Source organism: Camelina sativa, chromosome 13, assembly GCF_030686135.1.
Source record: "Camelina sativa cultivar CO46 ecotype springtype chromosome 13, ASM3068613v1".
In the NCBI taxonomy this organism is placed as follows: domain Eukaryota; kingdom Viridiplantae; phylum Streptophyta; class Magnoliopsida; order Brassicales; family Brassicaceae; genus Camelina; species Camelina sativa.
The window spans coordinates 26,367,510-26,392,572 of NC_141892.1; the positions used below are offsets into that span (position 1 = coordinate 26,367,510).

Below are 25,063 nucleotides of genomic sequence, written 5' to 3' on the forward strand. Positions count from 1 at the left end.
TAAATCATTGATTGAATAACAAGAGATTGTGAATTATTTTATATGATTCTACTTAAATCTTAAGTTGAATAACATAGGATTTCAATAAATTTTTAAAAATCATCAATTGAATAACTAGTAATTTTAAGAATACTCCAAAATCTTCTAAAATACCAAATTCAATACCTCCCTCTAACATTTCACTATCGTAGAAGATTTTTCTAAAATGACGTAGTCTGAAGAGTCAAAAAGTCTACTATCTTTTTATTTGACCTTTTAAATCATTATGGATAAGGGCCAAGCAAGTACAACAAACTTTTGGTAAACACCTTTCGCTGTGGAATGTCTCTTTTCTAAGCGAGAGTCCATCCATACATGGGGAATGATGACTGTGTGACCTATGGATTCAAAAGACATAAAATCTCTTTATGGTTTCTCCAATAAAGGTTTTATCTAGTACATAAAGTTTCTTCAGAAAAATGGATTTCAAAGCCAATAAAGGAAGTGCCTCCTTCAATTCAATGCCCGTAAAAAGAGGCACAAGAAGAGCAAAACAACCTCAAACAACCCCAATCATCTCTTCAGAAGAAGAGGGTCTCATTTGGCATCCCTCTTGCGTGTTTTCCCCATCATTTGTGCTCAAAAGATTCAAACCCCTTTTTTACTAGGTAAGATGTTCTTTCATCTTTCCCAAAAGATGATTCTTCTTTAAACACACTATATATGTTACTTCACTCGAGAACCTGAATTCCTCTTTGCTTCAAGGTTCGATCCCTCTTTGAGTGCGATTTGAGACTCCTTCTCCATCCCTAGGAAAGCAAGGGAAGCAGACTGCAGATATGACGCGATGTGCCACACGGGAGAGATCACTTGAGCCTGAGTTGCATCATCTAAAGCTTCTTTCGGCATGTCACTCATCAGGTAACACAGACTACGGCGAGCACACACTGTTGGAGAGATCATTCCTCCATCAATAAACTGTCAAAGTTTCAAGAAAGGAATCAGGTTCATCCTCTGTGTGTTCGTATACTTCATTTGTAAGTGCAAAAAAAACTGACCTGCGTGTAACACTCAATAGCCTCTCTAAAGTCTTTTTGCCTGAAAGCCATATCACCCTTCTTCGAGTTCAAAGACTCTTGCATCTGGTCTGTCCACATTTGAAACGAGAGCTGCATTGCCAAAACATCGTAACGCAACACCAATAAGTGACCACATGCATTATATCAATACAAACCTCTAGTTATCACCCAACACTATTAGCTTATGAAACCATTCTTTTTCCCAAGTTAGTCCCAAAAGATACCTCATTGGTGACACCCTCGTCGTCTTTGTATCCAAGTTTATCCAAGATCTCAAGCATAGCAGTCAGGTCCCTTCTTGAACAAGCCTCACCAAGAGGGGACAGAGGAGAGACTGAACCACTGTGCGGTAGACCCATTAGAACATGAGACGGGACCTGCAGTTTTTAATACAGGGAAACATTTATCTTGAGTAAACAAACAGAAACTCGGGCTTGATTATTCTGATGGCTAAGAAAATAAAATTGGAACCTCTGTTTCCTTCTGAAGAGGCGTCAAGGCAGTCACCAATGATTTCGTGTTTGGCCGCTCACGAGCTTCGTATTGAAGACAACGAGACGCCAGGCGTACTAGCTCTGTGCCATCGCTGTCAGAGAATTGCCCATCTAGGCAAGAATCTGTTAGTGTCTGAAGATTCCTGTCTCTAATCAGATCAAGGGCCTGCATAAAACAGACTGAAAGGATCAGTTTCACCTTCAAGTGAAAACTGCAATCTTTTAAGGAAAACAAACTTGTTTTGGCTAAATACTTACATGGCTAGGAGGTATATGTTTTCCGCTGAGAAGATCAAGCAGAAGAGTACCAAAGCTGTATATCACACTCTCTGGAGTAATTCTCCCTGTAAATCCACATAAAAAAATAAAAATGTGAAAGCAAGATTAGTGCTGTACCATATGAATCTTGGAAGTAAAGAAAAAACCAATGATGTACCAGTTCGTAGATACTCAGGAGGGGTGAAAGCAAGATTAGTGCTGTAACTTTTTCCGTCCCGACTATTCTTCATCAAGCCAAAAGTAGAAAGTCTTGGATTGCATTCCTGATTAAAAGGCCCTTAAGGCGTCAGAGAATGAAGGAACAGCATAGAAACATACATGGACAGGTTTCCCAAAAGAGCTATATCGTAGATTATATGTATAAGAAATAAGACCTCATCAAACAAAACCCGGTAAGCATTGAGGTCGTGATAAAGAATACGGCCTTTGCTGGTGCAGTATTCAAGAGCTTGTGCTAGATACAAAACAACTCGTAGCCTCATAGTCCATTTCATAGGTTGTGTTTCCCCTAGTTGCATAGAAGAAGTAGACTTAGATTCTTGAGGCATAATAATAACTTTCCAAGAATAGAGACGAAAGGCTATATATAGGAAAAAATGATTCTCACAGTGGAAAAGGTGTTTGGCTAGTGTTTCATTGGGCATAAATTCTGCTACAAGTAACCTCTCATCACCTTCACAGCAACAACCGAGTAAATTGGCCATTCTCTCACTCCGCAGCTGACCAACCGACCTCGCTTCCTCCTTCAAAAGGAAGAACACATTCTTCCCAATAAATCAAGATGAAAACAAAAGTGTAGAGAATTTGCAGAGATAAAAATAGTCAAACCAGGAATTGACGTGCATCAGGCCACGCCATTCTTGTGAAACGCTTGACAGCAATCTTCTTTTGATTCTCCAATTTCCCTTTATAGACAACATTTGGAGCCTTTTCTCCATGTTCAGATACAATATACTCGACAGCAAAACCAGAAGTAGCCGACTTGAGCTGTTCTAATGTATACTCCCGGAAATTAGGCACATCAGTGATCTCACTACTCTCTCCATTCTCTGCATCCAAAATCCAGACAATGCCTTAGTTTCTCAGATCCAAGTAAAAAAAACAAAGTAATTAGTAACAGAAAAGGTCAAACTAACCAAGATCAGGAGATTCAAGAACAGCTGTCTTGTGTGAAGAGTTCCGGCAACACCGACTCAGGTTAGAGCATTGACCTCCCATCTAAAAAAATAAAACGCTCCAAGACTCTTGCTTTCTTTCTGTTTTCTTTCAACCCAATGAAAAAGGTTTAATTTTTCAATTGAGGGGACGTCTCTCTCTCTTCTCGCTTCGTAAACCCAACGAGCTGCAACAAATGATATACATAGCAAATGATATACTAAGCAAAAATCGAATCTTTTTAGAGTTTTCCAAATCAGCGAAGTATAAAACTCAAACCAAGGAACCACAATTAGTAAAAAGGACCGGGGGGGGGGGGGGGGGGGGGGATTTGTTTTGCATAAGGGGAAAAAGGTCGTACCTTGTCAACTCGCTATGACTCTGAATGAGTCAACTCGACTAGTTTACAGCAATACCAATCTCAAAAGGGAAACAATTTATTTGGGGAATCGAAACCAAAAAAAAAAACCCTAATTGAAGCGAAGGAGGAGGCAATAATAATGAGCAGAGAAACCCAGTAAGCTAAGCTAAGCTACAGTAGAGGAATCAAAAAGCCACACACAAATGTTTTTATTTTTCTCTTTTGTGGATCGACGAACTAGAAGAAAGAAACTAGAAGTAGTAGTAGTAGTAGTAATATTAAGGTTCCTCGATTTCATCAAGGGGAGAGAAGAGAAAACAAGAAACAGGACAAGCAAATCCACGTGGTTACAATAAATTTTAAAAATAAAAAAATCAGTGAAGAGGACCGTATCGACGACATGAACGTATGTGATTCATGTGAATGTATAAAAAAGCTTAAACAATCCCAAATTTGTCCAAACCCCCAGGATTGTTTTTTTTTTTTTTTTTTTTTTTACATATATATATATATATATAACTAGATCAGATCACACACTCTCTAGTTTTATTATTTCTATATACGTGCATCTGTAATTTTAAGAAAAATGAATTATTGTTATATTTGTTTTTTCTTTCTGAATTTTTTTTTTTTTTAAAAATGAATAGAAGAAGAAGACAGAGAAAGAATGATATAAGCCAAAAAATAATTTACCGACAAGTTGATGAAAGATATTTTAATGGTATGATATGATGAGAGAAGGCAACAAAGAATCTGGCCATTACATTACATTACTACTACTATACCCAAAAAAATATATATATATATACAAAGCAAGTGGTGGTCGCCGTCTCTGTTCATAGAACGAGACTGAGAGAGAGAGAGAGATACGGTCCTCTATCCCGTTGGCTCTCCCCCAATGCCGTAATCACTAACGGACTTTTATAATCAAACGGATTAATTAATTAAGGAGGGAACTAATCAAGCACTAAAGAGTAAGACAGTGTGTAGTTAAAATTAAGAGGGGAAGTAACGTTTTTGTTCAAGGCCCATGGGCTTTTTGTAACATACTGTCAAGGTTCTCTCGTTTACACTGATATGGTTCAGCTGAACCAATCCGGGGTTGACATGGTTATCCAAAGGTTAAGATTGGAATCAATGGTTCAGCGTTGGTTGCTTACGAATTGGAGCTGTTTTTTTTTTCTTGTTACTTTTTAACCGACTCTGTTTCTCCTCGTCTTCCTCTTCTTCTCTCTTTACAAGCTCGTCATATAAATAGTATAATACAGTAATGTAGGCGAATTTTGATTTGAGGAACGAATGCAAGATTTCTCAACATACAATATGTATACACATATGGATAGAGAGAAAGAAATTCGAAGATGAAGATATATATAGACTTAAATTCATATACATGGTTGTTGATTCACAACATAGAGTCGGACATGGCCGGAAGTCGTCGGAAAAAGTTAAAGGGAGCGGAGGGAATGCGGTATCGGAACTTAGGGTGTCGCATGAAGTAGTAGCCTGAGAGGAGAGCCACAAGTTTGAAAGGGGTAATGTAAAGAACCATTGCAATCAAGAAACAGAATGTCACGAAAATAGCTGTTGCGCGTGGATCACGCCAGCTCAGCAGCGCCTGCACTCTCTCTCCCTGTGCTGCTATGTCTCCAGCCACCGACTGAACCTTCCCGGCCACACTTCTCAGCCTGTCGTACCTGCAAGAGAAAGGTATCAACCAATGAACAAATCTTTTTTCCTTTTTTCTGATATCTGTTTGATTCTCTTACCTCATTTTCACAATGTCCGGAGCCCTCATGGTCGGGAAGGTATCAAACTCTTCGTCGAGCTCATCAGCATTCACACTCTCTGCATTAGATAGTTTGGAGTCCATATGAGGAGGAAACCTGGGCTTAAACCTGTAATTCCACAACCCAATCACAGCCATATACAGAAACACAGTCGGCAATATCATCTCTGGAAACACTACAAGCATCGTGTACAGCACGTGAACCAGAGCCGTCGTCACAGGTGTCCTCCACGTGCACACTTGTTCCATCCATTTCCATACCGAGACCACACCAGAGAACACCTTCGTGAACCTATTGAAGTTTGCTTTGCTTCGCCTCATGCTGAACAAATGACTTCTCGAATCTGCCATATACTCAACCACTTCCCGTCTCAGTGGTGGCTCAGACCGGCCTAAACGAGACACGACTATCTTGAGAGCCTCCCCTCTAAGCATTTCCTGATGGTTTTCAGGTAACGGTTGTATGTAATGCAATCTAGGCAAGAGAGGCTTGGTGTATTTTAAAAGCATACTGGAGACCGATGTGCAGGTAAATTTCACGGCTAAGTGAAGCTCCCCTCTTTTCTTAAGACCAGAAGGTTGCAGAACAAGTAAAGGGTAAGCGTGCGTGTAGATATGGCCCGTCTGAAGAGTCGACATTCTAATACGTACTTTCCCAATAGGCTGATCTCTGCTGTTTCCGCTGTTTCCAGCTGCAAAATGCGCATTGTCAAAGACGCAGATGGTTAAAACCGTTGCAGGATCAAACACCTCCCATGTGTATTGCTCATTGTACTTTGGATTAACGCTGTTGATTACTGTTCGTGTTCGAACCCACTTGTGACCGTATTTGGCAACAACGTATGTGTCGGCTGTACCTTTCCCATCCCGAGTTTTCATCGAATGAAACACATTTGCGTTAAGTATCCCGAGCTCCAAGACTCCGATTGCTGGTTTCCAGAGCTGTTTCGCGGATGGTCTGAGATCGCTGCTGTAATACATGGACTCATCAAAAACGTGGTATCCTCCATCAAGAACCGCCCTATAATGGAGTCTAGTAGCAAATTTCACTTTCTTGGCTTTATCAGCATCCATAGCATCTGAGATGGAGTCTTCGAGATGAACCCAACGGCCATGATGAGGACCATGGGCTCTATCATCTGTACATTTCTCAATGTCAGCCAGATGAATCACAGCTTTTCCTACTGGCTCGTCTTTGTTAGGAGCAGCATGATCTTCTACGGAGATGACCATAGGTTCCTCAAACGGCTCTGCAACTACAAACGTGAATTCATCTCCCCATTTCGGATGAATGCCTTTCTGAGATACTTTGGTCCTTAACATCTGATTACCGATCTTGATTCTCACAAAGGCTTCAGGATGACGGGATTTGTCAGACACGATGATGACGTCTTGAGCCTCTATTATTTTCACCTTTAGGTACCATAGCCGAGGCGAATGGTACACTTTTGAGCGGAGGTTAGCGGATATAATATTCGAGCTATCTGAAGATACCAATGAATCTGAGAAAATCGCATCCCCGAAAGCTTCATCAGCCTGAGTTCCCTCCCACACAGCAAGCATTATCTCATAATTCTTCTTCTCGCCTCTCTTGTTCTCCAGTCTGTACCATTCGGGAGCTAAAGGACTATCCGGAGGAGCACGAGACCGAACCTCATTGAGATCGAATTTAACTTTCCCAACAAAGTCATCAAGGACAATGTCTTTATCCTTCACTACAACTTCAAGAAAGTTGGACTGAAGATTATCTCTAGCGAAGGCAAAGACTTGGTTCCACTCCGGATCTGAATTCTTGTCGAAATGCGTAGTAACACCTTTGAAATTTCCTACTTTCACTTCGACATAGGGATCTAGGCTCCCTGTAAGGTCTCTGTTGGGAAGATCACGGGCCTTCACAACTCTCACGTAGAGGAATCTCATCTCTTCAACGAGATCATATGTGCCACTTGCTGGCCTTTGTGTACCACGAACCACTCGTCCTCCAACGATCCGTCCACCTCCGAGAAAAGGGCTTGTCTCTTTGACAGAGAAATCTTGTGGCAACTGATGCAAGGATGGACCTGGACCTGGACCTGAACCGTTGACTTGAACCACTCTTGGAGGCGTTGGTCCAGCTCTCATCTCGTGGATGCCATAGTTCATCATTGGCTGTTGTTTCACTAAAGGGGCAACGTTACGAAACGTACGTGTTTTAGGCTTTAGCTCTATCCTCTCATCAGTAGCCATACTTGCATCACCTGCGATTATGGACTTCACAGGTTCTTTGCGCGGACTTGATCTATAAGCCTGAGGAGATTCTGGAACCGGGGTTGGGACAGAAGGTGTCATAGAAGGATCGTCTGTGATAAAAACTCTCAAGCCAAGTCACGCGCTCGAGAGAAAAGACTGCGTTTCTCTAAAGGGTAATTGAAAGGAGCTGCTTCAGAGTGAGGAACAAAAGATGTTCCGTTGACTCGAACTTTGCCAAGAAAGGGGTTAGCATCGAATTCGTTCTGGTAGCTGTAGACGTGGGCTTCAAGTGTACTATTTGACAAGACGGAAGGATCAGAGACAACGAAGTAAAAACACTCGTGCCAGACAGGATTTGGGTCATTGGGTTTGGTCGTCGTGCGAAATATCTGGTTGTCGAACTTGAGCTCCACGAAAGGGCTACATGAGTTATGTTTGTCTCTCTGAAACAGTCCCTGTGCGCTTATCACTTCAACTCCTAGCTTAATATTGCTCATTTGAGGCTTTTTTTCTAAAACACCTTATTAGTAAGAGAAGGCAAGACCAGTCAACTGCAGAGGAAAAGGAGATTTCTGAAACATGAAACAATAGACTCCGATATAGAGTCGAAGAACGAGGTACAAGAACAAGAAAGAGTAACCAGAAAGGTAGGAAGAAAGAGAACTTTACCTACAAAGTTTTGCTCCTCTTCAGAAACAGAGGACAAGAACCAAAAGGACACATAGCTGGCCTTTAAAGATCAAAATCACCTGTCTAAATCAAACCAGTAAATGAAAAAACAATCTTAGTTTCTTAGAAAACACGGCAAATAAAAACAAGTGTGGAAAATTCAAGTTTTATAGATTTTCTCTGTGAGTTCGTGTTCTGTTTTACTCTCTACGGTACTTACAATGTTGGTCGTAACCTCTGTTTCCATGGAAATTACCGGCTTGCTTTGAGAACCGCCGTCTGATTTTAACACGTGTCACACTTTGGGCCCATTCGAGACCCACATTTATATGGCTAAGTACTACGAAACATCTCAAGACCAATCATATAGAGCGTTGACCGACCCAAGTTAAGTCGTTTTTTTGTTTGAGCCTAATCGTTTGTTAGGCAATTATTATTGTCAGGTAATGTATTTCTTGGTTTAAAATTATATAAATCAGAGCATCCCAGTTGTGTTTTTGGACGTTATCATCAAAAATCTGAATACATAATATAAGACAGTAAAACCGTTTCACTTTAATAATCATGATAAAGCAGATGCATCATAAGTTAGGTACCTTATGAACTTATAAAACGAAACTGAAAAAAAAACGTTAGAAAACGCCAAAGAAAAGTCAAAAGAGGTACGTATTATATACGTACAGAAAAGACAAAGCGTCTACTTCAAAGTCTAAAAATCCATGAAAGACTGTAGAGTTTCTTCTTGATAACTATTATTAACGCTCGTTTTCTCTTTAGGAGACGTATCGCTTTCGCAACACGTCTCTAGTATGCATACGTATAAACCTTCTTAATTTAACAATGTTTTGCAATTATAAATGCATGCCGCCATATGTAAAACACTCGCTAATACATAAGGATTACACTCATTAGAGACTTTTATGTGTCTGCGTAACATATTCATGAATAACGAAAAGAATAATAGATATTCGCTGACAAGCAACGATGATTAAAGTGTTAAAACTTAAAACCCCCCAAAAGAAAACACAAAGATATTTAACAGTACATACTACATACTGTAATAGTAGTCTTTAGTAACACATAAGCAATAACTGAAATTTGTTGGGCCTCACCCTTTAACGATCCAGTGAATTCATGGATTCAATGGCACGTTTGGGCCACAAAAAACAGTATCGACCAATATAGCATCGAGGCTCTAAAGTCAAAGATCTACTAAACTTCTACGTAAAGAAAACAAAACTAGTTTGCCGAAGACCAATCATGATGACAAAAAGAGAGAGAGGGTCAAGACTCAAAATTGAAAAGAAAAATAATCAACATGAAAAAAAAAATATATACATATATAAACATGTTCATCATGAAAAGTGAAATTCAACGCTCCATTGATCTCCCGACCAAAGTTCAGCTCATATTGCAACAAACACAAATAAATATAGACAAAGATGTAATATGAATGAGTAAACATATGTATTGAAAATATGGGCACAACGTGATAACATCAAAGTCGTCTATTTCAAGACGTGATAAGGCCTAAAAACCAAAGAAGATATCAAACCCTCCCCCACTCTTCCCGATCCCATTCATTTTCTCAATCATCAAACCAAGGTTTAAGAGTTTTCGACTCCTCCATAGAAAACATGGTAAGTTCTTACATTTAAACTGTCTTCTAATGTAGATGATGCATTGATTCTGTTTATGTTCTGTTTTTACATCCACCCACAAAAAGGTTTGTAAACATGTGGATGATCATATAGTGATATGTTAATAAATTCCATATCAGAATCTAAGTTGTGTGCTATTTGGTTTGGAAGTATGAAGCATGGATAGGGGTTCATGCATAAATTGACTTCGCAATGATATGCTATGATTCCAAATGTTGTGTGTGTGTGTTGTGCAGGCGAATTCAGCGTCCGGGATGAATGTGAGTGATGAATGCAAGATAAAGTTCTTGGAGTTGAAAGCAAAGAGGACTTACAGGTTCATCGTGTTCAAAATCGATGAGAAGGCACAGCAAGTGCAGATAGAAAAGCTTGGGAATCCAGAAGAAACTTACGATGATTTTACAAGTTGTATCCCGGATGACGAATGTCGATACGCTGTCTATGACTTTGATTTCACCACCGAGGATAACTGTCAGAAGAGCAAGATCTTTTTCATCGCGTGGTATCACATTTGTCATCCATTGCTATCCTTTGTTTTACTTATTATTTCCCACCATGATCTGATCTGAAATCTAATGGTGTATTATTTGATCACAAATAGGTCACCTGATACATCAAGGGTGAGGAGTAAGATGTTGTACGCAAGCTCAAAAGACAGGTTCAAGAGAGAAATGGAAGGAATTCAAGTGGAACTGCAAGCAACTGATCCTAGCGAGATGAGCCTTGACATCATCCAAGGACGAGTCAATAATCTCTGAAGCAACAACATTTCTATATGCAATCTTTTTCTATCTATGATGACAATGCCGCTTGGAATATTTTTATTTCTGATTTTGCTTGTTTCGCTCGTTTTTTTTTTGCATTTTGTGTGGATTCAGTGGTCTTTGATTAAATTCGTATGATAAGGCTTGTTCTGTTCTACAAGAGAAACCAAGCATATATATATATATATATATATAGGTAGAAACAAGAAGAACGTACGTACCTCGGCGACCCCAAATCAAATCCAGACTTGATTCAACAGAGCCAAATGTTGTTGAAAAGCCCCACTCCCACATCCACATCAATTTCCGAACACATAGCTCATAGGTGACGGAAACCAAATCCGAGTTTGACGGACAGAAATCTCGAGATATCTTTGAATCTTCTTCATCTACAGCTACAGAACCAATTGGATTTGATGAAAATTCTCTTCTCGAGACTACTTTGGACATGAGAATTTGGTTAGCAATCGAGGTGGATCGGCTGACGCAATTCGTTCGTTCATCTCCCTCCCTGTGAAATGAGATGGAATACTCTTTACCAAATAGAGTGTTACAATCCCACGTGTCTCGTTTTTGCATGAGGATGGGGGGCCATTTGAAATCTTTTCAGGTGGTAGAATGCTCTTGTCTTCTAGCTTAAGCTGGATCGATTTATATACTACTAATATCAAAAAGGTTTCTTCGGGTCACTAGTTTTCCCCAAAGATATGGATAGCATCATATGCTAAGTTACGTTCTTCTGTATTTCATTTTATTTTTGTTATCAACATCATATCAATATGATATGTTCTGCTTTAGTTTGATTGAACAAACTTGTCTACTCTAATATTACAAACAATCCACTCAAACTTACATATAATTTTAGCTGTGTCAATTAAATTATTATTAAAAAAACACCAAATGGGTAAGTTAAAGAGCAATTAGAAGAACACATTCACATAGTGCTCGCCAATTTTGTCAAGATTCGCTATTCTGCAAGCTGTGTGACATATATTCCATGTTACGCATACATTATATTAAAGCAAAAAACGAATGAAAAGACAAACACACAGAAGGAAACCAATAAAACCAATGATGGTTCACCCTCTCATTATTCTCACAAGCAATAAGAGAAGAAAAAAAACGACACTAATACAGAATCATTGAAGCCGACAATTTCATTTTTCACCTTTCGCATTCGAATATATTCGTTGAAACTTTATAAATAGACCTAAATGTGCATTTAACTTGCAATTAGAACTCAGAGGCTTGGTACTTTTTTTCTATCAAATGGAGTCGGGTATTCCGATACAAAGAGGTAATCATCATATCATATCACAGAGTTTCAGTATTGTTTAGTTTCATGTTATCTTCTAACTTTTAATTATTACTTACGATGCCTCAGGAGAAGAGCAGTCAAAAATCATCAAAGCATGGAAGGAACTAAAAATAACAAAGGTCAATAACAAGTAAGAAACAACACACAAACCCTTTTCCAGGGTTCTCCATTTCCTATTGTGCTTCCAGTGATGTGACAGATACAGATATCTGATTGCAGGACTCAGAAGAGGCTCCTAGACATTTCAGGATGGGAAAAAAAGGAAACAACCAAGATCGAATCTGAACTCGCTAGAATTCAGGTGACTCCACAAAAACACATTTACACTCGTGTATGCTTAAAGACTGTCTGTTGCTGAAGTATGTGATCAAAAACATGTATCTACCTAAACAAGAAGTAAATCAATGCTAAAAAGACTATATAACATGGCATTGCATGTCATCAAAGAGCAAACAAACAAACAAAAATTGTTTTCCGCAGCGGAAGATGGACATTAAGAAGATGGAGAAATCAGAGAAACTAAGGAGCAAAAAAGCGGCAGTTCATGCAAAGGCACAAGAGAAGAAGGCACATGTTCAAACAAGACGTGCTCGAGAGATCCTTGATGCCGAAGAAGAAGCTGCTAGGTTTCAGGCCACGGGACAGATACCCAAGAAGTCATCTTTAAGCTGCTTCTGAGATCAGCAGTAACCTGCGAAAGAGAGATTTTCACCCATCTCCTTTCTCCTCTGTTCATACTTGTATTTTTCATATGTTGTGTGTTTTGCTTGTGTTGATCATGAAACGAGAGTGTTAAGTTCATTGTCCGTAGTCAAAAATCCTGAACTAATCCTATTGACAACACAAAAACATGCTAGAATCAAATCTACAACCAGGGTAAACAGAAACGGAAAATATTATCTTCAGGGTTCAGACTTATTATTTATAAGGGGAATGAAAAAGTCATGAAACCACAGCTATTTGAAGACACATCACAACACTGAAACCACTGATCAGTCTACGACGAAGAAAGAAACATAGTATCAAACGCACTTGTTAAGACTAAATGAAAGACTTCATTTCCAATACTATCCGGTATTTCAAACCTTCTAGCCTTGTCTAAGTAAAGGAATCCCAAAGACAGGAAGAAAAAAAAAAAAAAATTGGAGGTAGAGGCAGAATGTGAAGCCTTTTTGGGTTGTCGTTGTCCTGCACGGCTAGATAAGACAACTGTCTAACCATTGCTTCAACCAACCTGAAACATGCACAAATCCAAATAAATTTATAGGGGGTCTTTCTTAAATGGGGAGCAAACCTAAATCAAAGAAAGTATCTATCGCAAGAGGACAAGAACAATGAGTTGGCATACACGAATTAACCATATGAACGCAATACATTAACTCAAATTATGTAACGTGGTTGTATTATAACAATAGTTGAAATTCCATCTTTGATCTTTCCAACAAGAACGTATTGTATATAATTAGATGAATTATCCTAGAGAATCTTGAGTTTACATGAAGTAACGACTCCAAAAGTAGGAATAATTCAAGTATGTCCGTAAGTAGATAGTAAATACTACGTACCACTTATTACTGATTCACCTAACAGCCGACCAGGATAACCCTTAGTTATTGGCAATAAATTGCCTGATCGATATGTGGAGGAATTTGCTTAATCTCTGTTCCAAGCTCTTGTTCAATTCGGTAACTGTCAAAATGTAACACCAAGGTTAAACTATGCTGCAGGAAACAAGAGTACAAATCAGTCAAGAGGAGAAGACATACAGGTTAAATCGGTCCTCATAGGTGATAAGATTCACAGCTAAACCAAGATGGCCAAACCTTCCTGATCGACCAACCTGAAGAGCAACCAGGTATCAAAATCAACTGACCATCAATAAAGACGTAGGAATCTAGTACAGTGTAAACATCTGCTTTTCAGCTTACCCTATGGAGATAAGTTTCTGCATTTTTGGGGAAATCAAAGTTTATCACCACATTGACTGCTTGGATGTCAATCCCACGTGTGAATAAGTCTGCAGCAACCATCACAAATTATTCAGATAAAGGACATAGCTAATTTCACAAGTCAAAAAGAGTAAAGCCAGTGTAAGTTGTTCCTCTAAGACCTCAACTAAAGCCACTCTTGGATTCTAAGAAGTAGATAGTTGAGTATTTTAATAATGCTGCTCTGCAGTAAAAGCATAAAAACACTTAGGCATACCAGTACACACAAGATTCCGGCATGCACCATTGCGAAAGTCATGGAACACTCTGTTCCGGTGGTCTTGAAGCATCTTTGCATGGATGTAAAAGCACGAATACCCAAGTTCTGTGATTTTTTTAGCTAAGAGCTCCACACGGTTTACAGAATTACAGAATATGATTGATTGGTTAATTTGCAGCTGCAGAAGAAGAAGAGAGTAAATGCCAGCTAAGAAAAGAAACAGAACTATCAATGGTTAGTTCAGATCTAACCTTGGAAAATAGTGTATTCAAGCAATGAATCTTCTGTCGTTCTTCTACGAATGCATAGAATTGGGTAACACCCTTGAGCGTAAGTTCATCCATGAGATTGATGACGTAAGGATTCGTCAGAAATCTATCCTTAAAAGCCTTGACAGTGACAGGAAACGTGGCTGAAAACATCAATATCTGTCGATTTTCCGGAAGAAAGCTAATCAAATGTTCCACTGAAGGTTGGAACTCTTGAGACAAAAGCTTATCCGCCTGATGAATAGATCCATAATTAAGTTAGAACTGAGAGTAACATAAGAAGTTCTGCTACAGCTTGTGTTGTAGCGAAAAAATGGATAGATAACATGAATTTAAAAGAAAAAAACACAAAGTAAGCATTTACCTCATCCATAACGAGCACCGAACAATCTTTCAAAACACAAACACCTTTCTTGGTAAGATCAAGAATTCTGCCAGGAGTTCCTACCAGTAAATGGACAGGCTGATACAAACGCATAATATCATCTTTCAGACTGGTTCCCCCTGTGGTCACCATGACTTGAATCTTCAAATGCTTACCCAGCTCCTTACACACCTGTGATGTCTGAAGGGCTAATTCTCGAGTTGGAACAATTATAACAGCTGCATACAAGACAGGCATCAATGATAAACTAAATTAGAGCGGAACCAGTAAATCTTTAAGGAAACAGTTTAGGTTACTTAAAGAAGCAATTGCTTTAGAGGCTCAAGTAAGTAGTGTTTATTGTAGTAGTTACTCTCAAGTAACCATGGTATGACTAGTATTCTCTTTAGTCTTAAGCTATAAAATTATGTCTGAGAGAATGAGGTGAGACCCATGAAAAATTCCTCAACATATTGTTATAAAACATCAGTTCAATATCTGTTCTAGAAGATGCTAGAATTTCAATTTCTACTACTGCATCATAACACGTAAAAGAACCAACTGACAACATGGATCAGAAACAAAGTTACCTTGAATAACGTTGTTATCTTGGTCAATTTTTTCCAAGACAGGAATACAAAAGGCGGCAGTCTTCCCAGTCCCGTTCTTTGCTCTGGCAAGGATATCTCTACCAGTTAAGGCAATTGGAATACTCTCTTCCTGAATAGGAGAAGGTCTTTCAAAACCCTTCTCATAAATTCCCATGAGAAGCTCCCGTTTCAAAAAATAATCTTCAAACTCGTTCCCTTTGGTGGCTGTCACATCCTGAAAACGATAACAAGTGAAGAATTGAGTAAATCTCATCCCATGCAACCAAGTATTCTTTCACAAAATAAATTATCAGTAGTGAATTATGTAATAAAGCTATCAAATAAGTAAGAACACCTTATGACACACCAATATAGCACTTGAGACAAACGAAATAAACAGTAGTATGTAACCTTTCTTTACTTGTGTGAAAAGAAAATAAATCTAAATCCCAATTTACTCTATTTCGTCCAAACAATGAGGAGCCTTACCTCTGTTCTGTAGCGAGTATCAGGTGCGGGTAGTTTTAGCTTAGCCTTCCAATCTTCCGAACTGCAAGAGGAATTTGAATATAAACATTAGTTATCATAGTAACGTATGAAACAATCAAATCCAAGATTAAACTAAAAGACTATAGAACTCACTTTGGGTCGATAACTTCGGACTGAACAGTTTTCTCAACTTCTACAACTGCATCACCGTTACTGTTACCGCCGGAGGGGATCTGAGCTCTTCGAAGCCATTGTTGTTGTTGCTGTTGCTGTTGGTATTGGTGTGGCTGAGACGGCGCTTGTTGGTGGTGATTCTGAGCGTAACCACCGCGCTGAACGTATTGTGGCTGTGGTTGCTGTTGATAATAACCCTGCCGTGATTGGTAATTAGGGTTAGGGTTAATGGCACCACGGCCAGCGCCACTTCCAGGAGGATACCTTCCTCGATTGTTCATCACAACCTCTAAACAAACGCTAATAACCAAAAACTCTGACTAAGGAGGGATCTGTACACCAAGAATACCAAACCGGAACTAGGGTTTTGCTACGGTAATACACAACCTATGGTAATGTCGGAATTTTAGAGAGAGAGGAAAAAAAATCGCAATTTAGTTACAGAGGAAAAAAAAACTCTTCCGGAGAAATCTAGGGTTTGTAAAAATCACAAAATCGGAGATGTAAGGGGTAGCAGATCTAGAATTTAAAATCCAAAAGCAAGCGAAATTTAGGGATTTGATATTTTGGAAAGAAGGTCCACGCGAGGAACGAGAGAGGGAGAGGGATCAAAAGGGTCAACAGTAATATAGAGACGAAGGTTCTCGCGTGAAACAGAGAGACGAGAGAGAGCAGAGGGAGCACAGAGATGATAAAATTATAATGTTTGTGACTTGGTCGGACATCGTTGGCAATACCGTAAGGGCCTGGCGGTCTTGGTCTTGGGCTTGGGGGTGTTCAAACGGATCAGTTCTTTTTGTATAATTTATAAAATTGTCCATAACTTCTTTTTCTTATACACATTTACCCATAATTTAACATCTAGTTTTATCAACACACTCACTAGTTCGCCTTTTACATCTATCTTTCAGCTTCTAATTAAGGCTCATTTTTAGATCAAGAATTCAAGATTAACGCCATGCATGCCATGCCACATCGTACAAACACCACACCCACATGGTTGTCATAGAGTCTCCATTGAGCTCCAAAGCATTTCTTTAATGTTTTTATACTTCATCAAAATTCTACTTTTAATTTTATCCATCGTGACCATTCACTGGAATTCTTTTATACAGTCGGAGTCATTATGACATCTTCCTCATTTGTTCTTTATTGTCTGTAAGTGGTGTTCTTCAACTCACCAAAATCATGTGTTGATTCGACTCGTAGCTATATAGTTTTTTTAGAACAGAAAAGGATATTGTTGTCTCATTTATAATTGTATTATATATCTCGAACATTGTCATATATGCCGTATAATGAGAGTGAGAGCATGTAACCAAAATATGTCTTTTTTTTTTGTTTCTCTCGCTCGTGACCACGTCTTCTGTATAATTCAAGTTAAAATAATAATTAATTATGCGTCTTATTAGGGTAGATGAGACTTCGATTGCATTTGATAAGATGCGCCAGAGTATATTCTTCAAATTTGGTGTTATATGAGATCACATATGCTAAAGTTGGATAAAGAAATAAGCTAATACTTTCTTCTTTTTCTTCTGATAAAAATCATTAATCCGATTTATAGTAAGGTGTTATCATGATCCATTAACCAGATTCTATATATATAGAGTGTATACTCTCATGTGCGTGAGATGTCAAATAATCGACTATATATGCACTGTTCTCTCTGTTTTGAATTTGATTAACCAAAAAACTTTGTTAGGTTGCATAAATTCGACATATAATAATCAGTCCTGTTTCAAATAATCAAAGGGGGTGATAACATTTATAATTACTCTCTTACACTAACGAATGGGGGTGATGGCGTGCTCTTTTTTTAGTCTAAAAACACGATCATCCCAATCCCATGCCATGATAAAAAATCATTGTACATACATGATACGTAGTCATACGTGGGAGAATATAACAACGGTAACAAAGTAAAAATCTTGGTCAAAAGAAACGAAATGAAAACAGTGTGGGCCGGACGACGAGAGTGTGTATTAAGGCCCAAAAAAGGAAAACGACTCTACGCCTTCGGAGAAGGTCGCCAAGCGTACGGTCGCTCCCTCCTCAAAGAACAACGTCGCTCGCATTTTTTTTATTAATAAACCCAAAATCGTCTCACAAATATTAAAAACACACACTGGGAAAAGGACTTGGTCACACGCGCCTCCCAAGTCAGTGGGAAACTAAACCAGCCATCTCAACTAACCAAGTCACTAAACGAGGTAAAACGTAGTCGTTGATTCGAACAGCGTGTACATATTATGCGCCTAATGCGAGTAGGGGCAAGAGAGTTGGTGGTATATTCACGGCATATTATATGTGTACGAATTGAATCTCTAGGCAATGAAAGGGTATTTTCGTAACTTTTTTATAACCTACCACGACGCACTGGCCAACAAAAAAAAAAAAAAAAAAAAGGAAAGTGAGAGAGTTGAACGGAAAATCTGAAGACCGCCGAGAGAAATACTGTTGAAACGGAACTCTTCAGGAGAGATACGTTTCGTTTCTTTACCATAATCACTACTCGATTCTCACTCTCTCTCTCTCTCTCTCTCTCTCTCTCTCTCTCTCTCTCTCTCTCGGCCATTGATTCTTCTCTTCATCATCAGCTTAAGCCTCGACGCTCTCTTTCTTTATGATCGGTCAGTCTCTCGTTCTCTCCGTCTTTGTTCAGTGATATGGATTTTGCTTGTAGCGTTCAGCGGCGGGGTATGTTTCATGGCGGTGTTGATTTCGCGAGTTACTGCTCGCCTAATCGAATGGTTACTCCGAAACTGTGTCCCAAAGGACTCGGCGGCACTAGATTTTGGGATCCGACGGTTGATTCTAAAGTCCGCTCTGCGAGTCGATTGAAAAGAAATGTATCACATCATGGTCCTTTGACTTTGAATGCTGGTTTCACCGGAAGATTCTACGGTCATTTGCTTCCTAGAAAACCAAAATCTGTTCCGCTGGGATTTAGGTTACTTTGTCAAGGTAATGATTCTGTAGGAGATATGGCTGGGAACGACCGTAATTTGGAATTTGCGGAAGGTAGTGATGACAGGGAGGTTACGTTTTCTATTGAAGAAAAGGAGACGAGAGAGCAAGATTCTACTCCTAGTTTGGAGGAACTCAGGGATCTACTGAATAAGGCAACTAAAGAATTGGAAGTTGCTAGTCTCAACAGTACCATGTTTGAGGAAAAGGCTCAGAAGATATCGGAGGTAGCAATAGCACTCAAGGATGAAGCTGCCAGTGCGTGGAATGATGTAAACCAAACTCTTAATGTGGTTCAAGAGACGGTTGATGAAGAGTGTGTTGCCAAAGAAGCTGTTCAGAAGGCTACTATGGCATTATCTATGGCTGAAGCAAGGCTGCAGGTTGCACTGGAATCAGTAGAAGCACAAGGGTACGACACTTCAGAAGTTTCTGAAGAGAGTAAGGCTAGAGATGGTGTTAAAGATAAAGAGGAAGCTCTTTTATCTGCTAAGGACGACATAAAAGAGTGCCAAGAAAATTTAGCAAGTTGCGAGGACCAACTCAGGCGTTTGCAAACTAAGAAGGACGAGCTGCAGAAGGAAGTAGACAGATTGAATGAGGCTGCTGAGAGGGCACAGATCAACGCATTGAAAGCCGAGGAGGATGTCGCAAATATCATGGTTTTGGCCGAACAAGCTGTGGCGTTTGAGCTTGAGGCTACTCAACGTGTGAATGATGCAGAGATTGCTTTGCAGAGAGCAGAGAAGTCTCTTTTTGGTTCTCAAACTCAAGAAACAACCCAGGGCAAGTTGCTGGATGGAAAAAGTACTGTTCTAAATGAGGATGAAGTCTTGAGTGAAATTGTTGATGTAACCCATCAGGCTGAAAGAGACTTATCAGTAGATGGAGTTCCATCAGATGGTGTGACCCAGTCTTATGAGTCAGATAATGAGAACGGAAAGCCAACTGCAGATTTGGCTAAGGAGGTTGAGGCAGAAGCAGAGAAGTCAAAGACTGTTGTTCAGCCAAAAAAACCGGATGTGCAGAAAGATCTGCCAAGAGAGAGTTCATCATCTCTTAATGGTACCAAGACATCATTGAAGAAATCCTCCCGTTTCTTTCCTGCATCTTTCTTCTCTTCCAATGGGGATGGAACTGAGACTCTATTTGAGAGTCTGGTTGACTCTGTGAAACAGCAGTGGCCCAAACTAATTCTTGGATTTGCACTTCTTGGGGCAGGGTTAGTTTGTTACTCATTCTTTTGAAGAATTATGTTAAACCATTAACTTTTGTCTGTTTTTTAATTGCAAGTTTCTGATTCATTTCAGAGTGACAATCTATTCCAACGGAGTAGGAAGGAACAATCAGCTACCACAACAGACAAATATTGTCAGCATTAGCGCAGACGAGGTCTCCTCCAGCACAAAGCCTCTGATCCGGCAGATGCAGAAACTTCCAAAGAGAATAAAGAAACTACTTGAGATGTTCCCTCATCAAGAGGTATAAGTGGTCATACAGGAAATGTACTCTTTCACAAGTCCCATACAAATCTCATGGATTTTAACTTGCTGCCTCCAACTTCAATAACACTTAGGTTAATGAGGAGGAAGCTTCCCTTCTTGATGTGGTGTGGTTACTGCTTGCAAGCGTCATATTCGTGCCTCTATTTCAGAAAATTCCTGGAGGTAACGTCATATAATTATATTTCAATTATTGTATCTTAGCCCCCATATTTTTTTTCCTACTTGTTTCACTTGGACTCGTACTATTCATTGTTATTATCAGACAGACCATTTCAGTTCTGGTGCCGCAATCATAATGCATAGAGATTTGTATCTTATCTTGTTGGTTTCATCTGCTGCAATCTATAGGCAGCCCTGTTCTTGGGTATTTGGCGGCAGGAATTTTGATTGGTCCTTATGGCCTCTCAATAATTCGTAATGTGCATGGAACCAAGGCCATTGCAGAATTTGGAGTTGTCTTCTTGCTTTTCAACATTGGCCTTGAGGTGAACTTCAGTATTTGATATATTTTTTATGTTGTTCCTTTTTCCTTTGATATGTGCTTGGAGGAGAGAAGAGCCAATTATTTCTATTTTCTTTGTTTGACAGCTCTCCGTTGAAAGACTTAGTTCCATGAAGAAATATGTTTTTGGATTAGGCTCTGCACAGGTAATCTAAGACTTTCTTTCATTGTGTTTTTTACAGCTACAATGCGTGCCTGCTTCTGTGTATATTTTTATTTTAGTCCTTTAATCTGGTTTTTGATTGTTGTAATCCAGGTTCTGGTAACGGCAGCAGTAGTTGGTTTGATCACACACTATGTTGCTGGTCAGGCTGGTCCAGCGGCAATAGTAATTGGAAATGGCCTCGCATTGTCTTCCACTGCTGTTGTTCTTCAGGTAAAATTCAGTCACATTCTTCCAAATTTGCACTAATTTATTTTAGGTGAACCTGTTACTGTTTTTTGGGAAGACAACCAGGAATTTTTCTTAATTTACGTTTAAAAAAAGATAAATTTTGATAGATTCAGTTAGCTTTTCATGCGATTTAGCTACCAATTGTGTGAACTGAGACAATGTACTCGGTTTCCAGGTTTTACAAGAGCGAGGTGAGAGCACCTCAAGACATGGACGAGCTACATTTTCGGTCTTGCTTTTTCAGGTTTGTTCAGAACACAAAGTTGTTAATGCGCTTGTACAATTGCTATTAAGCTAAGTAACTCTGGTCAATCTGTTGGTCTTCACAGGATCTGGCTGTGGTCGTGTTACTGATTCTCATCCCACTTATTTCACCTAATTCATCTAAAGGAGGGGTAAGCTTAGCTTTGGCGTTTCCCTTTTTTCCTTATATATCCCTTTGTGTTGTGTTTATTGTGATGTAATGGCAGACAGCTTAAGTTCAATATTCCCTCTGCTCTTTGAAGGAAATACTCATGGTCATGTGTTGCTAGTATTTGTTGAAAACTGCTATTGTGTTACATTTTTCTCAAGGAAGCCTAGAAATTATTCCGTAAGAAGAGAATGCTAAATTCTAACTGCTTTTCTCAGATTGGATTTCAAGCCATTGCTGAAGCTCTTGGACTTGCCGCAATCAAGGCAGCAGTAGCTATTACTGCCATAATTGCTGGTGGTCGTCTCGTAAGTCCCAATTGTTTTCCAGTTTCTCTTTTTGAGACTCTAAAGATCTGTATAAGTTAAATAACAAAAGAGAGATCCGGATAAAAGATGAAATAGCATTAGATTGTCTAAAAAATGGGTTTGCATGAACTTATAATGAAACTCTATAGCTAACGCTGCTCATGCTGTTGTGCTAATTCATAGTTTTACAATGCATTGACCCCTTTTGTGGCACACACAGCTTCTGCGGCCGATCTACAAGCAAATTGCAGAGAACAGAAATGCTGAGATATTCTCCGCCAATACACTTCTCGTTATTCTTGGGACTAGTTTACTGACAGCTAGGGTATGAACTTTGTTTTCCTTGTTGGTGCTTGGCATTCTCGTATATTCTGCCATGTCTTTTGTTTCGTTAATGTAGCTTTTTTTCTTTCCTTAAATTAGGCGGGACTTTCCATGGCATTAGGAGCGTTTTTGGCTGGTCTACTCCTTGCAGAGACTGAATTTTCCTTGCAAGTGGAATCAGATATTGCTCCATATCGTGGTCTTCTTTTGGGACTCTTCTTCATGACGGTAATTTTTTAACTATATCTTGAAAATAGCTAATTGATTAACGAACTGGTTTAGGGAATATATAGGATATAGAATATGTTATGACCTATTCCCTAATTTGTTTTCAGTTCTGAGTACAGTTATTCTCGTTCATGAAACTAACGGGACGAACTGTGTAAATTTAGGTTGGCATGTCCATTGATCCAAAACTTCTTCTCGCCAACTTCCCTGTCATAATGGGGACCTTAGGACTCTTATTAGTGGGCAAAACTATATTAGTGGCGATCATCGGTAAACTGTTTGGCATTTCAATTATATCAGCCGTGAGGGTCGGTCTACTTCTGGCTCCAGGTGGAGAGTTCGCGTTTGTTGCTTTTGGAGAAGCTGTCAATCAGGTTTGTTATATATATGATGATTTCATTTTTGCTTTCCTCAATGGGTTTAGTAATTGCAATGTTGCATGGAAACTAGATGGGTTGTTTTTGATGCTTCCCATCTATTATCTTTGGGAAAGTTAGGCTCACATCATGATGCTAGCAGTTTTATTTGTTTATAAATTTTGATTCAGATAAAAACTAGAAAACGATATTGCCATGTTTCATGGACAGAGGTTTCCGTTCTGCTTTATTCACATGTTTCCTCTAAGGCTTGATTGGTGTTTCCTCCAGGGTATAATGACTTCGCAGCTATCTTCGTTGCTATTTCTCGTCGTGGGAATATCAATGGCTCTTACGCCTTGGTTAGCTGCCGGCGGCCAATTAATTGCGTCTAAATTTGAGTTACAAGATGTTCGAAGTTTATTACCAGTTGAAAGCGAGGTCTTCTTCACAACACTTGAAAATAATTAAATTTTCACCATTTTGAGCATCGTTGTAAAACTAAAACAATAAGGCCATACTTAGTTGCAAAATCATATAGATAAGTAAGACCATACTTGACCTTAGCATCCTTCTGAAGCTCATGCATTCTTTGGTTGAAAATACCATTACAAGGCTAGTAAAGATGACTGATCCTTTTCTTTTTGTCTGGATTTATTTGCAGACGGATGATTTACAGGGCCACATCATTATTTGCGGATTTGGACGAATTGGTCAGGTTCGTATCGTTATCATAAGCTCTTTGAGAAAACAAAACTTCTCTAGAATTTTAGATAGTTTGATTTAGAGGATTGCTTACTGTTATATAATTAAGTTCGTCTTGACGCCTGCTTTCTGCTACACGCAGATAATTGCTCAGCTTCTTTCAGAAAGACTTATCCCATTCGTTGCCCTCGATGTCAGCAGGTAACATGACATTTTTGCCTTGTGCTACTCAATGTATATAAACAGCATTTTATTTGTCTGATTTGGCACTACGAAACTCCTATTTTACAGTGATAGAGTAGCAATTGGTCGTTCCCTAGATCTCCCAGTTTATTTTGGAGACGCTGGTAGTAGAGAGGTACGAGTAGAAAGCCAATGAACAAAATCAAATGTATAGCCACCCATCATCCAAAATTCTTGACTTTGTGTTACTTGTACGTGCAGGTACTCCACAAAATTGGGGCAGAGAGAGCATGTGCTGCGGCTATTGCTCTAGACACACCTGGAGCAAATTACAGGTGTGTCTGGGCTCTCAGCAAATACTTCCCCAATGTCAAAACCTTTGTCCGTGCACATGACGTTGATCATGGCCTCAATCTTGAAAAAGCTGGCGCCACCGCTGTAATATCTTTATAACCCTTCTTCTCTTTCTATTATTAGTTGTTACACAGTTTTTTCAATGTAGACTGAATAGACTCGACCCAAAAACTTGTTAGGTTGTTCCGGAGACGCTGGAACCAAGTCTACAGTTGGCAGCTGCTGTTCTTGCACAGGTACAAGAGATTGTTCTTCGTGCACATGACATTGATCATGGCCTCAAGAGATTGTTCTTGTAGTCAAAGATTAGATCAATTGTTAACCTTGTCAGCTTTTTTTACAGGCCAAATTACCGACGTCAGAAATTGCAGCAACGATCAACGAGTTCAGATCTCGTCACTTGTCTGAACTAGCCGAGGTATGTTTTTGTCTATAAGAAAAAACTATATTACTTGTTAAAGTCAAGTTTAATGGATCCCATGATGGTACAGCTATGCGAGGCAAGTGGAAGCTCCCTAGGCTACGGGTTCTCTAGAGGTACGAGCAAACCAAAATCACCATCACCACCTGATACGTCTGACGATAACCAGATTATTGAAGGCACACTTGCTATCTAACCTTTTTTCTCGCGTATGGTAAGACCACATATTTCAACTTCTTTTGCTTAAAACTGTACAGAAACCAAATCCTTATTTTGAAGAATCGTAGTGGAGAAAAAGTAACAAACTCTCAAATTTTGATGGGATAATGTGTTGAAATTTCTCTAGTTTCTTTTCCTGTCGGGGAAGAACAAAAGCAAATAATATTTGTATTCAACATTGGTCTAATATGTGAATGTATCCCTCGCTTTCATTTTAACCAGCCATTATTTCTCTGTACCTCGATACAACTCTTGACTCGATTCGATCTTCCGAACTCGCCCACGTGGAACTTTAGGCAAAAGATTATAAT

General features: G+C 39.2%; 5 protein-coding genes and 1 pseudogene across 7 annotated transcripts; 3 read left to right on the forward strand and 3 right to left on the reverse strand.

Annotated features, from left to right (window-relative positions):
• Nucleotides 1-384: 384 nt before the first annotated feature.
• On the reverse strand, nucleotides 385-4,044 carry LOC104738562 (serine/threonine-protein kinase BSK3-like). Its single transcript, XM_087482016.1, has 11 exons — nucleotides 3,348-4,044; nucleotides 2,968-3,173; nucleotides 2,660-2,880; nucleotides 2,439-2,574; nucleotides 2,206-2,339; nucleotides 1,989-2,094; nucleotides 1,811-1,896; nucleotides 1,530-1,718; nucleotides 1,283-1,435; nucleotides 1,038-1,148; nucleotides 385-957 (listed from the first exon to the last, which is right to left on the reverse strand). Exons 2-11 carry the CDS (start codon nucleotides 3,047-3,049, stop codon nucleotides 706-708), a joined length of 1,470 nt encoding a protein of 489 aa, XP_087338142.1. The 5' UTR covers nucleotides 3,050-3,173; nucleotides 3,348-4,044; the 3' UTR covers nucleotides 385-705.
• Nucleotides 4,045-4,634: 590 nt separating this feature from the next.
• Nucleotides 4,635-9,516, reverse strand: LOC104737710 (multiple C2 domain and transmembrane region protein 9-like; annotated as a pseudogene). Its single transcript, XR_015578305.1, has 4 exons — nucleotides 8,255-9,516; nucleotides 8,035-8,118; nucleotides 5,117-7,916; nucleotides 4,635-5,044 (listed from the first exon to the last, which is right to left on the reverse strand). The product of XR_015578305.1 is annotated as a multiple C2 domain and transmembrane region protein 9-like (transcript).
• Nucleotides 9,517-9,539: 23 nt separating this feature from the next.
• Nucleotides 9,540-10,636, forward strand: LOC104737709 (actin-depolymerizing factor 8-like). Its single transcript, XM_010457950.3, has 3 exons — nucleotides 9,540-9,674; nucleotides 9,932-10,197; nucleotides 10,297-10,636. The coding sequence occupies exons 1-3, from the start codon at nucleotides 9,672-9,674 to the stop codon at nucleotides 10,451-10,453; spliced, it is 426 nt and encodes a 141-aa protein (XP_010456252.2). The 5' UTR covers nucleotides 9,540-9,671; the 3' UTR covers nucleotides 10,454-10,636.
• An 865-nt stretch (nucleotides 10,637-11,501) lies between these two features.
• Nucleotides 11,502-12,578, forward strand: LOC104737711 (remorin). The gene is made up of 4 exons (XM_010457953.2): nucleotides 11,502-11,756; nucleotides 11,844-11,907; nucleotides 11,997-12,078; nucleotides 12,258-12,578. Exons 1-4 carry the CDS (start codon nucleotides 11,729-11,731, stop codon nucleotides 12,453-12,455), a joined length of 372 nt encoding a protein of 123 aa, XP_010456255.1. The 5' UTR covers nucleotides 11,502-11,728; the 3' UTR covers nucleotides 12,456-12,578.
• A 95-nt stretch (nucleotides 12,579-12,673) lies between these two features.
• Nucleotides 12,674-16,678, reverse strand: LOC104737712 (DEAD-box ATP-dependent RNA helicase 8). Its single transcript, XM_010457954.2, has 10 exons — nucleotides 15,851-16,678; nucleotides 15,698-15,758; nucleotides 15,209-15,443; nucleotides 14,619-14,857; nucleotides 14,237-14,488; nucleotides 13,983-14,163; nucleotides 13,706-13,794; nucleotides 13,544-13,617; nucleotides 13,343-13,466; nucleotides 12,674-13,011 (listed from the first exon to the last, which is right to left on the reverse strand). The coding sequence occupies exons 1-9, from the start codon at nucleotides 16,150-16,152 to the stop codon at nucleotides 13,388-13,390; spliced, it is 1,512 nt and encodes a 503-aa protein (XP_010456256.1). The 5' UTR covers nucleotides 16,153-16,678; the 3' UTR covers nucleotides 12,674-13,011; nucleotides 13,343-13,387.
• Nucleotides 16,679-17,886: 1,208 nt separating this feature from the next.
• Nucleotides 17,887-24,970, forward strand: LOC104737713 (K(+) efflux antiporter 2, chloroplastic-like). Of its 2 annotated transcripts, XM_087482017.1 has the most exons (20): nucleotides 17,887-20,063; nucleotides 20,152-20,323; nucleotides 20,418-20,508; nucleotides 20,695-20,831; nucleotides 20,935-20,994; nucleotides 21,105-21,224; nucleotides 21,418-21,486; nucleotides 21,572-21,637; nucleotides 21,873-21,962; nucleotides 22,183-22,287; nucleotides 22,386-22,514; nucleotides 22,679-22,888; nucleotides 23,162-23,311; nucleotides 23,535-23,588; nucleotides 23,718-23,776; nucleotides 23,867-23,933; nucleotides 24,020-24,196; nucleotides 24,292-24,348; nucleotides 24,456-24,530; nucleotides 24,604-24,970. In XM_087482017.1, the coding sequence occupies exons 1-20, from the start codon at nucleotides 18,541-18,543 to the stop codon at nucleotides 24,727-24,729; spliced, it is 3,537 nt and encodes a 1,178-aa protein (XP_087338143.1). In that variant the 5' UTR covers nucleotides 17,887-18,540; the 3' UTR covers nucleotides 24,730-24,970. The 2 variants fall into 2 exon arrangements, 1 of the variants encoding a protein (XP_087338143.1); XR_015578387.1 differs by lacking the exons at nucleotides 23,535-23,588; nucleotides 23,718-23,776; nucleotides 23,867-23,933; ... (2 more) ...; nucleotides 24,456-24,530; nucleotides 24,604-24,970 and having other exon boundaries at nucleotides 18,243-20,063; nucleotides 20,609-20,831.
• The last annotated feature ends 93 nt before the right edge of the window (nucleotides 24,971-25,063 follow it).

Excerpts from the sequence above, each read along its gene's own strand:
- LOC104738562 (XM_087482016.1), bottom strand. The coding sequence starts at position 3,049 with ATGGGAGGTCAATGCTCTAACCTGAGTCGGTGTTGCCGGAACTCTTCA. Across the intron at positions 1,897-1,988 it reads TCCTGAGTATCTACGAACTG|GGAGAATTACTCCAGAGAGT; the intron begins GTACATCATTGG and ends GTGGATTTACAG. Across the intron at positions 958-1,037 it reads CTATTGAGTGTTACACGCAG|TTTATTGATGGAGGAATGAT; the intron begins GTCAGTTTTTTT and ends AAACTTTGACAG.
- LOC104737709 (XM_010457950.3), top strand. Across the intron at positions 10,198-10,296 it reads AAGATCTTTTTCATCGCGTG|GTCACCTGATACATCAAGGG; the intron begins GTATCACATTTG and ends GATCACAAATAG.
- LOC104737711 (XM_010457953.2), top strand. The coding sequence starts at position 11,729 with ATGGAGTCGGGTATTCCGATACAAAGAG. Across the intron at positions 11,757-11,843 it reads GGGTATTCCGATACAAAGAG|GAGAAGAGCAGTCAAAAATC; the intron begins GTAATCATCATA and ends ACGATGCCTCAG. Across the intron at positions 12,079-12,257 it reads CTGAACTCGCTAGAATTCAG|CGGAAGATGGACATTAAGAA; the intron begins GTGACTCCACAA and ends TGTTTTCCGCAG.
- LOC104737712 (XM_010457954.2), bottom strand. The coding sequence starts at position 16,152 with ATGAACAATCGAGGAAGGTATCCTCCTGGAAGTGGCGCTGGCCGTGGT. Across the intron at positions 14,164-14,236 it reads TGAATACACTATTTTCCAAG|CTGCAAATTAACCAATCAAT; the intron begins GTTAGATCTGAA and ends CTTCTTCTGCAG. Across the intron at positions 13,467-13,543 it reads TATGAGGACCGATTTAACCT|TTACCGAATTGAACAAGAGC; the intron begins GTATGTCTTCTC and ends ACATTTTGACAG.
- LOC104737713 (XM_087482017.1), top strand. The coding sequence starts at position 18,541 with ATGGATTTTGCTTGTAGCGTTCAGCGGCGGGGTATGTTTCATGGCGGT. Across the intron at positions 23,934-24,019 it reads GAGACGCTGGTAGTAGAGAG|GTACTCCACAAAATTGGGGC; the intron begins GTACGAGTAGAA and ends TTGTACGTGCAG. Across the intron at positions 24,197-24,291 it reads AAAAAGCTGGCGCCACCGCT|GTTGTTCCGGAGACGCTGGA; the intron begins GTAATATCTTTA and ends AAAACTTGTTAG.